General features: G+C 41.0%; 1 protein-coding gene across 3 annotated transcripts in view; it reads right to left on the minus strand.

Annotated features, from left to right (window-relative positions):
* Nucleotides 1–13632, minus strand: part of MDN1 (midasin AAA ATPase 1) — a 139326-nt gene that overhangs the window by 25947 nt on the left and 99747 nt on the right. For all 3 annotated transcript variants that reach the window (XM_036220108.1, XM_036220107.1, XM_016140603.2), the window contains exons 67-80: nt 13157–13252; nt 12400–12494; nt 11987–12108; nt 11246–11392; nt 10275–10384; nt 9585–9658; nt 8886–9084; nt 7406–7565; nt 5443–5589; nt 4663–4789; nt 3541–3646; nt 2868–2983; nt 1489–1974; nt 972–1198 (exon numbers count right to left, since the gene is read on the minus strand). In XM_036220108.1, coding sequence (XP_036076001.1) covers nt 972–1198; nt 1489–1974; nt 2868–2983; nt 3541–3646; nt 4663–4789; nt 5443–5589; nt 7406–7565; nt 8886–9084; nt 9585–9658; nt 10275–10384; nt 11246–11392; nt 11987–12108; nt 12400–12494; nt 13157–13252 — 2212 coding nt within the window. The remainder of the gene's footprint in view (nt 1–971; nt 1199–1488; nt 1975–2867; nt 2984–3540; nt 3647–4662; nt 4790–5442; nt 5590–7405; nt 7566–8885; nt 9085–9584; nt 9659–10274; nt 10385–11245; nt 11393–11986; nt 12109–12399; nt 12495–13156; nt 13253–13632) is intronic.

The raw sequence follows: 13632 nt of genomic DNA on the forward strand, positions 1-13632 counted from the left end.
ACATCTACTGTGGGTGAGCCATGTGCCAAAATGTGCTGGATACAAAGATGAATGAGACACAGTTCTTGCTTAGCTAAATCTACAAGTTTATCATCTTGTATTGAAACAATTTTGCTATAAGAATACCAAAAATATGAAAATAATAGTTAACCCATTTCCTGTTTAGAAAAAAAGTAAAACTCGCTGCCAGTGTTAATTTAATTTTTCATAAACACGCTCTTTGAGGCTGAAGCAAATCTAACCAGTTTTCAATGTGAAAGTAAAACATAAAAATTGTTCTTGGAGTTATTTCTAAATAGAAGTCATCATATGAATGTTCAGCTAACAAACTATTCAAGAATGATAACATCATGCGTTAAGAACACTACATTTTCTAGAATTTGACATATGCAATGATGGAGAATTACTCTATTTTTTAAATGGAAATACCACTACTAAAAACAGAATGCTATAAATAGAATATCGTTTGTTTCCAAAGGCTATTGATATACTAGAGCAATGAGAAAATAATAATAAAAGCAAGGCAATTCATGGCAAACTTTGGGGTAAGGTTAGGACTGTAATCTATGGGTTATCTCAGGGCAAATGCTATGGCCGCAAGCGCCGCTAGTGAGTATTCTCAGCAAATGGGAGTGGGTTAAGATGTTGTGTATATATACCATCTTAGTTCAGATATTGCCCTCAGCTTTCCAGTCTAAGGAGGAACTGTCTAGAACAGCCACAGGAACCTGTGGTGTTTCCCCACACAGATTATACAAAGAAAGTGCCATGATGACAATCTAAAGGCGAGGGACTCAAATAAATGAGGCAAAAAAGTTAACAGCTGTGGGTTCCTGTCTTAGAACCCTGGACAGGTACATCTAGAACAAAACATGATGTGTCTAGGATAATCTAGACTTCAACTATAAGTCATCAGTCCTATGGTGGGCTTGTACTCCCTTAATGAGCATGAGTTGAGCATGAGTTCTTACCTCCTTGTCTGTCTAAAGTGAGTAGATGTGTCTTCCAGGTAGTAAAGTCATCTGCGGCTTTATTGATTTCTCCTCTGACATATTCCAGGCTCTCAACTAATGCCATTTGTCGGTCTGTTTGCTCTACCTCCATCCCTGGAAGAATGAACAAGGACTCTAGGCCTTGCAAATGAGCTGACACCTGGGACAGGCAGCTCAGCCCAGAAGAGCAAACTTCAAAATCTTTCCTGCAACAACAGAAATGCCACAATGTTGAAAGAAAGGAGCTTTCTCTCTCTCTCTCACTCACACACACACACACACACAGCTCCCTCCAACCACTAAAATATAGAGAGGGTGAAACTCGCTATATTTGAAGATTTATAGCTAGATAAATGCCACAAAGCACTATGCAGGTCCACTGGAAAATAAAAAGAGAGGACTGAAGCATAAGCCCTTTCATAATTTTACCCAGCTGTTAAACTCTGAACAAGTACTCAAGCACACAGAGGAAGAGTGAAGGCATAGGCACACTCACCAAGAATGAAAGAGGGTCTCACAAGACAGCTGCCTAATCCTGTCGACATCAGATTTCACTGTTTTAATGGTTTTCAGCATTTCTGTTAATCTTGAAGTTGACTGTTGCCAAAGCTGATCCTGTTTTCGCATCCGGCAACCAGAAGGCAGCTGATTTCCAGGTACTGGGGATGGGTAGTTCAGATCTGATGGGATGAGGTCTGGCACTGCTCCGGAAAGCTGTCCTTTAGTGAGCTCTGGTCCTTTTGGGTAGGGGACAGAAGGCTGACTCTGTGCCTGGGCTTCACTTTCGCCTGGAGCTGACCCTGCACTAGGGCAGCACTGGAGGAGCCAGGAGAGCTGCTCGAGCACAATCTGGCTCTGCATGGCCAGGTGCTGCAGCCTCTCCGTCCACTGCTGCACACCATCCTGAGGCGGGAAGGCCACAGGGTAGAGCGGTGGCTCTGTCAGCCTGCCATGAATCTCCTGCACACAGCTGAGCAGGTTCCTGTGTAGATAACCATGGGAAAAACACATGGCACGTTGAACTGTGTTACCATGTTGTTTTTAATAGTAAATTCATTCAATTCTGAACCAAGTATGGGCATTTTCACATAATCAAGAAAAGAGAATTCCCTAGATAAGTAAGAAGTTTATCAAAATGTCTCCCAAAGTACTTAAATACACCCTTCCGTCTTTCAGGAGAAGTATCAACACTCACTGCTTATCACCTGCTCCCCTTCCTTTACAGATGTCTCATATCCAACATAGTCACACCAGTGCAGTGACCTTAACCATTACTTTTTTAAAAATCTAGTAAATGTGGTATACTTTGCTACATAAACCTTTATGAATGAAGCAGAAAATAGCTGAAGTTTAAATGATTAGTCTGGAAATACTACCTCTTAACACTCAACAGATGATGATAGGCTTCCTAACTATCTTCCCTCATCTTTTAAATATCTATTCTCATTGAAGAGTGTCCATGTATGGCTCAGCAAATTACAACTTGGTGGTTCAAAAAATGTAACAAACTGAAGCAGATTCAAATCTGATCTGTGCTCAGAGACTGGGACACCTCAATACCATGAACACAACCCTGTCGGCCCACATGGAATGACAACCACATATGCTCTCATTCCGGACCCAGGTATATGGTTCCACAATGGCGATATGTACTATCTGACTCAGCCCTGAACTCATCCCTAGGCCCCATTCTCCTAAGAGGTATTGCCAGAACCAGAGGGCAAAGACATATCACCAAAAGCCAACGAGAACCCCAGGTGCCTCTTTGGGCCTCAAATTTAATATCACAATTGACAGTAGCGCATGCAGCAACTCTGAGCTGACTCACACAATCCTTCCTAACTCATGCCACAAACCTAACTAGTTAGCTGGTACCTGAGAAGTATCCACTGCTCAGTCAGTGTGGTCAGGGAGCGCCGCTGTCGGATAAGTGTCTTCATCAAATGTGCCGAGAACCCTTTACACCGCTCAATGTTGCCCATACCCATCTCCTGGTGGCGGGAAGAAGGAAAGCATGCTGAAGGTGTTGCTGGCAAATACCACCACCCACACAGGTGCCACTAGAAAGCTATTTCATACAATACTCTCCCAGGAAGGGTCCCTGCCTTAGGTAAGATTCAGATGTGCTACACTCCAGAGGCGCCACATTGATCTTTTTGAGCAGTGTTTCTCAAATTATGCTTCCACAGGTCATTGATAGTCTATGAATAGGAACTAGGGTTAACACCAAAATTGGATATCAGCAGTTTTTCTCAATCACAAGGGGAAAAAGATATGAAGATGGTATTCTCAGTATGAGAATACATAATTTTTCTTATGTACTTGGCTCTGCTGGCAAATATGAATAACGATTTAGTATAAGATGCTCTCTGATTAAGCATAAAATGACATTGATTTGTCTTGTAGGTTTAATAATGTTCTACAAAAAGCTCAGTCATTTCCAGTAATGGGTTGTTATTACTTGGCAGGGTCTGAAAATGCTGCCCTGGGATAAACAGAACCAGAATTTTCCCTGGACCCCTGTAATTCTGAGGTTCTCTCGTTCTACCTTGGCAGGAGCTGCTAGGGCTGCACTGAGTCTGGCATGCCGTGCAAGACAGCGGTAAAAATACTTCTGGCACCCATCCCATAAAGATGAGATTTCTGTAAGTAGCCTGAAAAAGAAATCAAATATGATTTACTTAATTAAAACCATGATCTCCCATACCAAATCTTAAAGACTCAGAAATAGGTACAACCAAAAAGCTAAGAGTCTGAATAGATTTATTTCTGTGAGGACTCATTCACTCAGGCACTCATTAGTCCTTTATGCAAAGAATGTATTATATACTTAGCAATGGAAGTACAGTAGGGAAATAAATCATGATGACAAGGTGGTTTCTTTAATGAGAACTTTATAACTACCTAGGCAGTAGAAGCTAGGGGTCATGAAATTTGATGCCTATAGGGACCAAGCAGAAAACATAAATGATTAAGGAAAGCCAAACACAAAATCACACATGGCAATGATAGATGATCTCAATGTCAGAGAACAGGGATTGTTACGGTTTGTAGCAAACCGGAGAGCATGTCAAAGGGAGAGACTTTTAGTCAACTTTTGACCATATGAGAAAGGAAGCCCACCTGGCCAAATTTTCCTGAGAAATTAGAAATCCAAATGTTTACGTAAAATTTCTACTTTTTACAATGTTGTGAATTCAAAACATAAAGCACTGAGAAGGCTGTTGAACAAAACCCAAATGTATGCCTTACCCTGTTCATGCAAATTATCATTTGTAACAGCCTCTGCTGTAGTTAACACAGAGGTAGCTGTCTTAAAGTCTACGAACTCTCGAATTCGAGATTAGAACTTACAAGAGGGTTAAACAGCTAAAAATGTAACTCTCCTCTCACAGATTTTCACTTACACATTCAAAACAAGTGAGGAGACCTCAGGAAAATCAAAGAATCAAAAAAAATAAGGGGAGAGGTGAATACAAGGAAAAAAGAGAAAGGAAAAAAAAAAAGAAAATCAACATTGAATGCTCACTACATGCCAGATGCTGAGGCAGGCACTTTCTAAATATTATCTTTATAGCAATGCTAGGAGAGGTACTGCTATCCTCATTTTGGCAAATGAGGACATGGAGGTTTAAATGACTGGTTCCATTTATAATTAAAAAAACCAAACCTAGAATCAGCCTCCTGAGTGCTGCTGACTATAGACAATGCGCTCCGGAGATCTAATGGGCGAAGATGAAGCATCTCTTGAGGGTTCTTTGAACGGGCCCAGGCAAGACCTTTGCGATATGACAAACCTAGGAAATAAATAACATGTGTATAAGTAAAGAAACTTAGGAGAACAAATATGCCATGCCACCCCGCCCTACAACACAGATATTTAAAGCCAAGTCCTTGGAAAAGCATCACCTAGAGCTTGTTAGAAAGCAGGTGCTTAGGCTCTTCCCCACACCCACCACAAAAGAATCTACTTCTGCATTTTAACAAGATTCTCCAAGTGATTCATATATGTGTCAAAGTTTGAGGAGCGCTATATTCTAAGCTATCCTGGAAGGACAGGTGCTGTACAGCATATGGTGATAAAAATAAAAAACATGATTTCTGAGAAACTTTACTATAAAACTGAAAATATCTGGGAATCGTAATGCTTCATCATAGGACTTTGCTTGTGTGACTAGAACTCTCAGAATGGCATTTCAAAACCTTGCTTGCCACCCTGAACAAGCCCAATCCTGTCTGATTTTGGAAGCTAAGCAGGGTCAGGCCTGATTAGTACTTGGATGGGAGACCACCTAGGAAGACCAGGTGCTGTAGGCAGGCATAAAACAAAGAAAACACTTTTTTCCCACTGTCTCAACTGTCCCTAGAAATTTCTTCCAAATCACCCATGTTGTTTTTCTCCCTAAAAGATGGTGATCATACTTCATCAGGTTTCTACTGAGAACCTTACCAGTTTTTGCAAGGTATTTAAAGAGGTCTGCTAACGCTCGCTGTTTCTGCATGAGAATATGCTTGGCTTCTGACCGCTGCTTCTCTTTCTCTGCAGAAGGCTCCACCTTTAAGCTCTGTAGCTCACTCACAGAGGAAATTACTTCTCCTGAGGGGAAAACAAGGGGAAGATATAGAAATACCAAGGGTTTATTGTGTTAAAATTACCCAAGAACAAGACCATTTTGGGAAACGAGAACCAGGTGTCATCCATTTTTATATTCTGAATAACTAGCATTGTCCCTAGCATTGAGTAAATTCTTGATTTCAGTGATCAAGATGCATGGAAATAAAAAAATAAAAACACATGAGATTTCATATTCCTTAACAACAAACAACACAAGTAAAAGTGGTTATTCTTTTTTTATTTAGGAGTTTTATAATCATGCTGAAAAGTACTTATTGAGCACCAACTATATGCACTGATTTACACTAGAAATTTAAATGATCTGAGGTAAATTTCCTATAAATATGATACATATTGAACTCCTATCCTGTACCTGGTCCTTAGTACATATTCTTTCAATCTATCTGCACAACGCCAGAGCACTTACTTGTAGCTGCTCAGAGAGGTCTGTCACTTTCTAAAGTCCATTCAGCTGAAGAGCAGACTTAAAGACAGGACTTGAACCCTGGCCTAATCAACTCCAGAATCCAAGTTCTCGCTCTAGCACCATGTTGCCTTCTAGAATGCCCAAAGGTATCTATAACACAAAGGTGCTGCCAGACTGCCACAGGCAATGCTATGTGCTGTGTACCCCAAAATCCATGTTGAAGTCAAACCCCAGGACCTCAGAATGTGACAATCTTTAAATGAAGCTATAATGGGACTGGTGTCCTTAAAAGAAGAGATTAGTACACAGATGCACAGAGAAGGAAGACTGTGTGAAGACAGAGAGAAGACAGTCATCTATAAGCCAAGGATAGATTTAGAAAAAGCCAAACTTGCTGACACTTTGATCTTGGACTTTTAGCTTCCAAAAGTGCGAGACAATTTCTGTTGTTTAAGTCACCCAATATGTGATACTTTGTTAAGGAAGCCCTACCAAACTAATACAAGCAGTCTTGTCTTCAAAATCACAGCAAGTATGCCACATGCATTACCCTGACACTATAGAGGAATTAGAGAGAACGCTTTATATCATAAAGAGTGGGTGCCTTTTCCAGAAGATACACATGCGACCTATAGTCCATTCATCCTTATCATCAGGATCAAGCGGAAAGGTCATCTTGAGCAATGGTTATTAGGCTAACAAGTTTTAAAAATAGAGAACTTTCTGAGATCAGACTGTAACCTAATTAAAGGATCAGCTTTACTCTGACACCACACACACTGGGGGTAAGGAGGAGGGTAGGTAGAGGTGGGGGAAATGGTGAAAGGCTGCCAAGGGCTCAAACTATCAAGCTCTGGATTCCCTTCCCAGCTGTTGCTGCTATACTACAGAGCCAATCTTGGCTCACCACCTCGCTGAGCAAGGATGGCTAGGGAGATTAAACTGCTACACCTCTTTGAAATGAAGAAAGCCAGAGGACTGTGGATGAATCTTTTTTTCTTTTTTTTGTAACTCAAAGAGACAACATTTTGAAAGGTGGGGACAGCTTGGACTCTGGGAAATCCAGCTCTAGTCTCCTTTACTGTTTATCCTAACCAGTAAGAGCTGATACAGAAAAATTTGTTGTAGAAAATGGCATAACATAGCACTACATGAGAGGAAGATGAGATAAAAATTATCTCTGTTATATACTCTCAGTTGGCTCCTATGTCTGGGCTGTACTGGTTTTTAGTCCACTTGTTTATTCAATTAACTGCTCAACACTATTCAAGATGTCAAAAAAGGACATAGGTGACAAATACCCAGCCCTCCCAGGCCACTGGGGAAAAAGAGTGAGAAACCACACCCTTGCCCCTGGATGCTGGCACCCACCAGTGAATTGATCGAGGCCTTCTACTAAGTGAGGGAGGTGGCTTTCCTTCATGAGAGTCAGACACATCTTCTTCATTCGTTTCAGGAGTTTTGGCAGGCGACACAGAAGCTCCCCCTCGGAGAGGAAAGGAACACCCTGACCCTGCTCCGGAACTGAGGCCTACAAGACAGAGCATAGGTCAATCTTCCCGCCAAGAGCAACAGTAACAAAACTCGCCTGCACAGGTGCTAGATTTAAATGCTGCACCCCTCCACACACATCTAGTTCATCAAATAGTACATTCTTTTCTCACCATCTCTGAAGTCTCACAAAAACAGATGTAGCATCACCAAAATTAAAATAGACATGTACCGTGGAAATTTAGAAAACTGTATTGCTGCTCCATATGAGATCACAGTAGTAAGACACCCACACCTGACGTCCAGCAATGCTATCCACAAAGAGACTCCAGTTCTAGTCCCGGAATGTAGCAGAATAAATAATGTAACTGCCACCTTTGAGGTGCCTGCTGCACTGTTTCTCTGACACACAGCAAAGCTAAACCAATCCACCAAATCCTACGTCTACTACCATCTCTCCCCACCCTCTGCTTCCTGTTCAAATATGAAAATCTCAGCTATTAGATGAAGGGGAAAGGTTTTGTCCATATTCTTCCCCTGAAATTCCTTTACCGTCATCAATGGCAAGTTAAAATTTTTGATCGGCATGACAGAAACAGTGAGCTGACAAATACAAGCCAAAAAAATAAATAAACTTGGCAGCTATCTTATGTGTAGAGTCAAATCATGGCTATATGCTCAATTTATGTTACACTTTCTGTGCTATTAAAATGTTAAATATAGCTAGAGGAACTCCACTGCTAACTCTAGAGACCAAAGGTGGGAAGTACAGCAATAAGGCAAATGTGATTACTCTCTTGAGGTGTGTACCTCCACTCCCAGAGCTCCCTACACCCAAGGATATAAAGCAGGAATGCTAATCCTGTAACAGCCCTGCTCACCCAAAGTCTCCATGACTGTTAAATTTTCTTGAATTTTGCAAGCCAGTTCTTAACTGTTGGTGCTTGAAATAGGCCATGATGATGGTATTTACATCATGGTCAACCGCTACAAACTAACTTATCACTGCACACATTCACTCCTTCTGTAGCAGCTTCATCACATGGTAGCACCCGAAGTTAGCTTCAATTGCATATACTTACACTGATGCTTCAAATCTTTTGTCATAGGTAAAAAGATATGTCCACAGGTAAGCACAACACCTATTTCCCATAGGCTACCAAATTTTCAGCACCAAGATCCATGTTTTTTGTCTTATTCGGCAGCAGTGTCGGGCAGACAAAAAAATGCTGTATATGGCCAAAGAGCAAGAGTTCAAAGGCACTTCCTTGCCTAGTTCTAAGAATATTCCTCACATAGAAAGCATAGGTCCCATTTGACTGGCCCAAGAATAAGTAAACACTAATCGACAAACTAGTACCTGTACAGCCACTGGCTGGGATAACAGGGTCTCCCTCAGCGTCTTAATCAGACTCTGAATAGGGGACACCTCACTTGCGGCTGCTTCTGTTGGCTGTAGCAATAAGTCAGGCTGCTCCTCCTTGTCACTTTCCACCAGAGATGATTGGCAGGGTTCACTCAGGACAGCCTCAAATTTCTTCATGAATTTAAAGAGGGTCCTAGTAATGACAGAGATGGGGAGCAAAGAAAATTGATGAAAGTGAGGAAATGTAAAAATGGCATCATAATGTGGACTTATCTAACTTAATAACCTGTATTTTATGTATACGATGTGCTCTTTGGATATTCATAATCATCTTATTTAAAAAAGAAAAAAAAAGTATAGCAGGTATTATCAACTTCCTTTTCAAGAAGAAAAAACTAAACTCAGGAATGGTAGGATCACTTTACTCAAGGTAAAACAGCTAGTAGGTGGCAGAAGATTGAACCCTTTCATAGTACACAGCCTGCTATACCTCAAGATACATCAAGTCTGCCTGCAAGTAGACTCTGCTTTGGGTGGTAGGGGGTGGTGTTAAAAAGCCACACCAAAACGATCTAGTGTTTTACAGTAAGTTCACGGTAGCACTAAGTCAGGCCATTGTAACAACGTAGCCTTGCTGCCTACCATTTGAAAATGCTGAGCTTTGGTCACTCCTAGTTTTAAAAGATGAATTACCTGTGTGTCTTTTCCACAGACTGTTTAATGGACCAGAAGCTGACATCATTCCACTTGGATATCTTAACAAACTCCTGTAAGATAAACAAAGCTCAAGGAATGGATATATGAACCCATAGTCAATCCATTTCTTTCTAGATCATCTGTCTGCCAAAGACCAGAGCTCACTCCATCCCAAACTCAGGACTATGTGTCAGTGAAAAACTAAACAAGTCTAAGAAAGAACCATGTGTTTGTCTCAAAGAAATGCAAAGAGTGCTACTACAATCAATAGGTCACTTGACATGTACTCCAGCTTATATCAGGGTTGGTTCCACAACCACTGAAAGTTTCAAAGAAAGGGTCCTCCTTCCCCATGGCACCTCAATGGCACATAGATGGTGCTCCTTTGAGGTGGAAGATTGGCCTGAGCAAGACCGGGGAGCAAGCACTAACAGACGTCTGTGGCAATCTTCTTGAGGAGCCTTTGACAGGGGCCGCCCTACAAATCTCACACATACTTGCCAGCTAAGCAAGGAAGCCAACGCCACAAAATGTAAATCTTGGCATCGTACTTGGAAGTTGCAATGCTCTTCTCCATTCCCCAGAGCCCCCTGCCTCATTATTAAATGGATAAAAGAACAGAACTAATTAAAAAGTATTTGCTGATTTTGTTCTCCCAAAATTGATGATGACAGTTGTTCATCTTACTTTGAGTTCTTTTTCTAGGGGGGAACGAAGTTCCACAATTTTGTCCTGGACCCGGTCAAAGAATTGCTTGTAATAATGGTACAAATTCCATAGAACACTGCAAAGTGAATCTGGAAGAAATGAAAAGGAAACAAAACACCACAATTAATGCATGTGCTACTGACACCACCTGTGGGTTTCACATTTCAGAGATGTTTCTTCCTCAGTACTCTTAGGGCTATGAGATTACAGTACAACATTCCATAGGCTTGCTGGGGAGTCTGTCTGAATTTAGCAGTTCCTAGAGATGCAGGCTGTTAACACTACTCTTTTCAGCCTGTAGTCATTTTTTTCATTGTATATTTGTTCTTAAAGATGTCATACTTAGACATTCTGCTGACCTCACAATTTTAAACCCTTTCTGCGAATCGTATTGTAAAGTCAGCAGACACTGAGCCTGTTTTAAAAGATGACATATCAAGAGGCTCATCCTGACTACTCATTCACATACAATCTATACTCATTTCAGTGACAGTTTTATCCCTGTAATCAGGGATAGTAATTGACAATAGGAGTTTTACGTGCAGTTACTTGATATGCGGCAGTGTTCTCATGAGATCAAAGGACCTGATAATGGCCTGGATCAAGTAGAAGCTTAACAGGACATACACACTGTCTAGACAGAAAGATGTGGTGCCTCGACATGCCAGTTCCTGAGACCTGCATCTGGCAGCTTACCTCTGCCAGAGTTCACTAGTCAGTTCTTCATTGATAACCAGTCTATACTTCACTGTGAACGTTTTTCTCTATACCTAATATGAATCACATTAAAGTAAAAGATGACTAAAAGTATCTAGTTTAAAACTTAGTATGCAACAAGATAACCCGTGTCATGGGGAGAATTCAAAGTCTAACCCATTTTAACAGTACAGTATAAAAGTAAAGGAAAAAATACATATACAAAGAAAAAATACATATATATATCCCCTTACCCTTTCCTTCAACTTGTGGCATCAGCAAGACATGACAATGGAAAACCAGTAACATCTGAAGTCGTACATGAAATTCTCCAAGGGAGGATCCTTCAATAAATGCTTGTAATGTGCTGACCAGCAACATCAGGGTCATCTGTTTGTCATCTTCAGAGATTCAAAGAGGAGAAGATATTTGGGCCTGCAACTGTCACTTCCTATTCATAAATTGCATGCAATATACTATGGAATACACTGAGAGATGGCAGTCCAGTGGAGATCACAATTAAAGGGACACTTTGAAGCAAGGACTGTGCTTAGTTCTAAACTGATTTAAAAACAACAGCTGTACTACTCAGGGTGTGTGTTAAATGCACTCGCAGCAAATTATGAAATTGAATTATGAGGTGCTTGCTCTAAGTACGAAATGAAACACTTAACGCAAGCATGTTAACTGCTACCTACCAAGAAAACAACGTTCACTTTGACTTGTCTCATGGATACAGAGAATAAGGAAACCTAATCTAATGACCAACTCTCTAGACTTCGGAAAAGTCACTAGAACCTGACTTTTGTTATTAAGAAAAGAACTACACAGCTTTCTTGGCTGACCTGTTGGGGATACCATGAAGTCAAATGACACATCCTATGTGAAAGCAATGGCAGGAGGGAACATGGATGCAGGTAAATCCCACACTTTGCAGCACTCTAAGTTTAGCTTGGAACCTCTAAATAAGCAAGGAATTTACTGACAGGTGTTACCTTCCTGCTCTTCTGTTTGTTCCTGCATGTGCTTCTCAAGCATCTGATAGATGGAGAACCAGTGCTTGGTGGATTTCTCAGTGTGGCGCTTCATGGTATTATCCAAACTCATACACCAGCAGCTAAAATATGAGAAAAGAGGCTGAGGAAGCATTTTAAAAAACCCAATTGAAATATATGAAACCACAGAAGCGGAAGCTAAAGGGAGATAGAGAAGCCTCCCAGTTTGCTGCCTCAGGAAGGTATGCTGTCATCTGGTCTCTACTAAGGTCATTTTAACACTCGACTTTTAACTCTGCCATTAATGACTGAAAAGTACATTCTCTAACTGCTGTACTATATAAACTCTGAAGAAATAAACTATCAAAAGACAAATGTTCCTGCAACATAAGGTCGGGAAATGTATTGCTTACTTCAGTTCCAGTTTACGCCAACGAATGATCATCTGACTGACAACATCAAGGTGCTTCCGCAGAGACAGAGCTCGGCTTGCATTCTCCTCCCAATCCTAAAGAAATAAAGATAAAATTTACTATGGCCATTACTCAATCCCTTAATCTCCTCCTCCCTCAGAAACATCCTGAATTTTTCTTTCATGAAGACCACTAGGTCCTTAAACAACTTTTATGCTAATTTACCAACAGCAGTAATGTGTTTACATCCTATATATCCAGCTTCAAGTTCTTTCTGGCCACCTGACAGAACTCCAGCAGAGCCAAGTCTAGAGGCAGACAAAGCATAGGATCTGGAGACCTGAGTCTGAATTCCAATTGTTAGTCAAGTAATCCCTCCAAAGTTCAGAGCCCTACTATGATAACCAGGGAGACACCGGCTACTTGAGAGGCTACATGAGAAGGCTGAGGGGGACAATGTGCAAGCACTATGCTGGTCTGAATCAGGCCTCCCTGAAAGTCTTGGCAGAGAGCCCTCAGTACCAATGGATGTCCCACCCTGAGAACAGGTGGGTGAGGCAGCTAGGTCCCTCATGTGCCCCACAGAGATAATGGCTTCACTTGCAATGATCTGATCCTATGCCTCCTATGAAACTAAGGAGGTTTATCCTTTTCTAACCCAAACTATAATTTTATGTCCCTCTAACAATAAAGGTGCCAAAAAATAATCTTTTCAATTAACTACAAACTAAAATGAGAAAGACAGGGAATATCATACCTGTGCCTTTGCCAGAAGGATCTCTAACCCATTCAGGAATTTTGAAATAGGGCTGGAAAGTGGGAAACTACGAATTCTGTCCATTACAACCAGCAGCTGCAGGTGGAAGAAAAGATCTGGGTATCTCCATGGCAATATCAATCACCTAAAGTCACAGGGTACTGAAAGAGAGGCTCCCTTAAAGTTTTACCTAAAGGCCTTGCTTCACAAGCATGTGTGAAAGCTGTGGATGAAACTTCCAGGGCTCTGGATCTGAGATAAACATTTTATCTGCTATACTATTCTGGAAATAAGATTGAGTTTGATAATTACTCTTATTACTCTGTTATAAGAGTTATTACAAAATTGGCTAAAGGCCACAGAGCAACATCTGAGTTGAAACTGCCAATCTTGAAAAGGCCAGGCCTTTGCAAGTATGTTTAGGTGTGAATAAACAGAACACAGCAGTATTCTGATATATGAAAAGCAACCCCCCA

Source organism: Rousettus aegyptiacus, unplaced genomic scaffold (assembly GCF_014176215.1).
Source record: "Rousettus aegyptiacus isolate mRouAeg1 unplaced genomic scaffold, mRouAeg1.p scaffold_m13_p_1, whole genome shotgun sequence".
Classification (NCBI taxonomy): domain Eukaryota; kingdom Metazoa; phylum Chordata; class Mammalia; order Chiroptera; family Pteropodidae; genus Rousettus; species Rousettus aegyptiacus.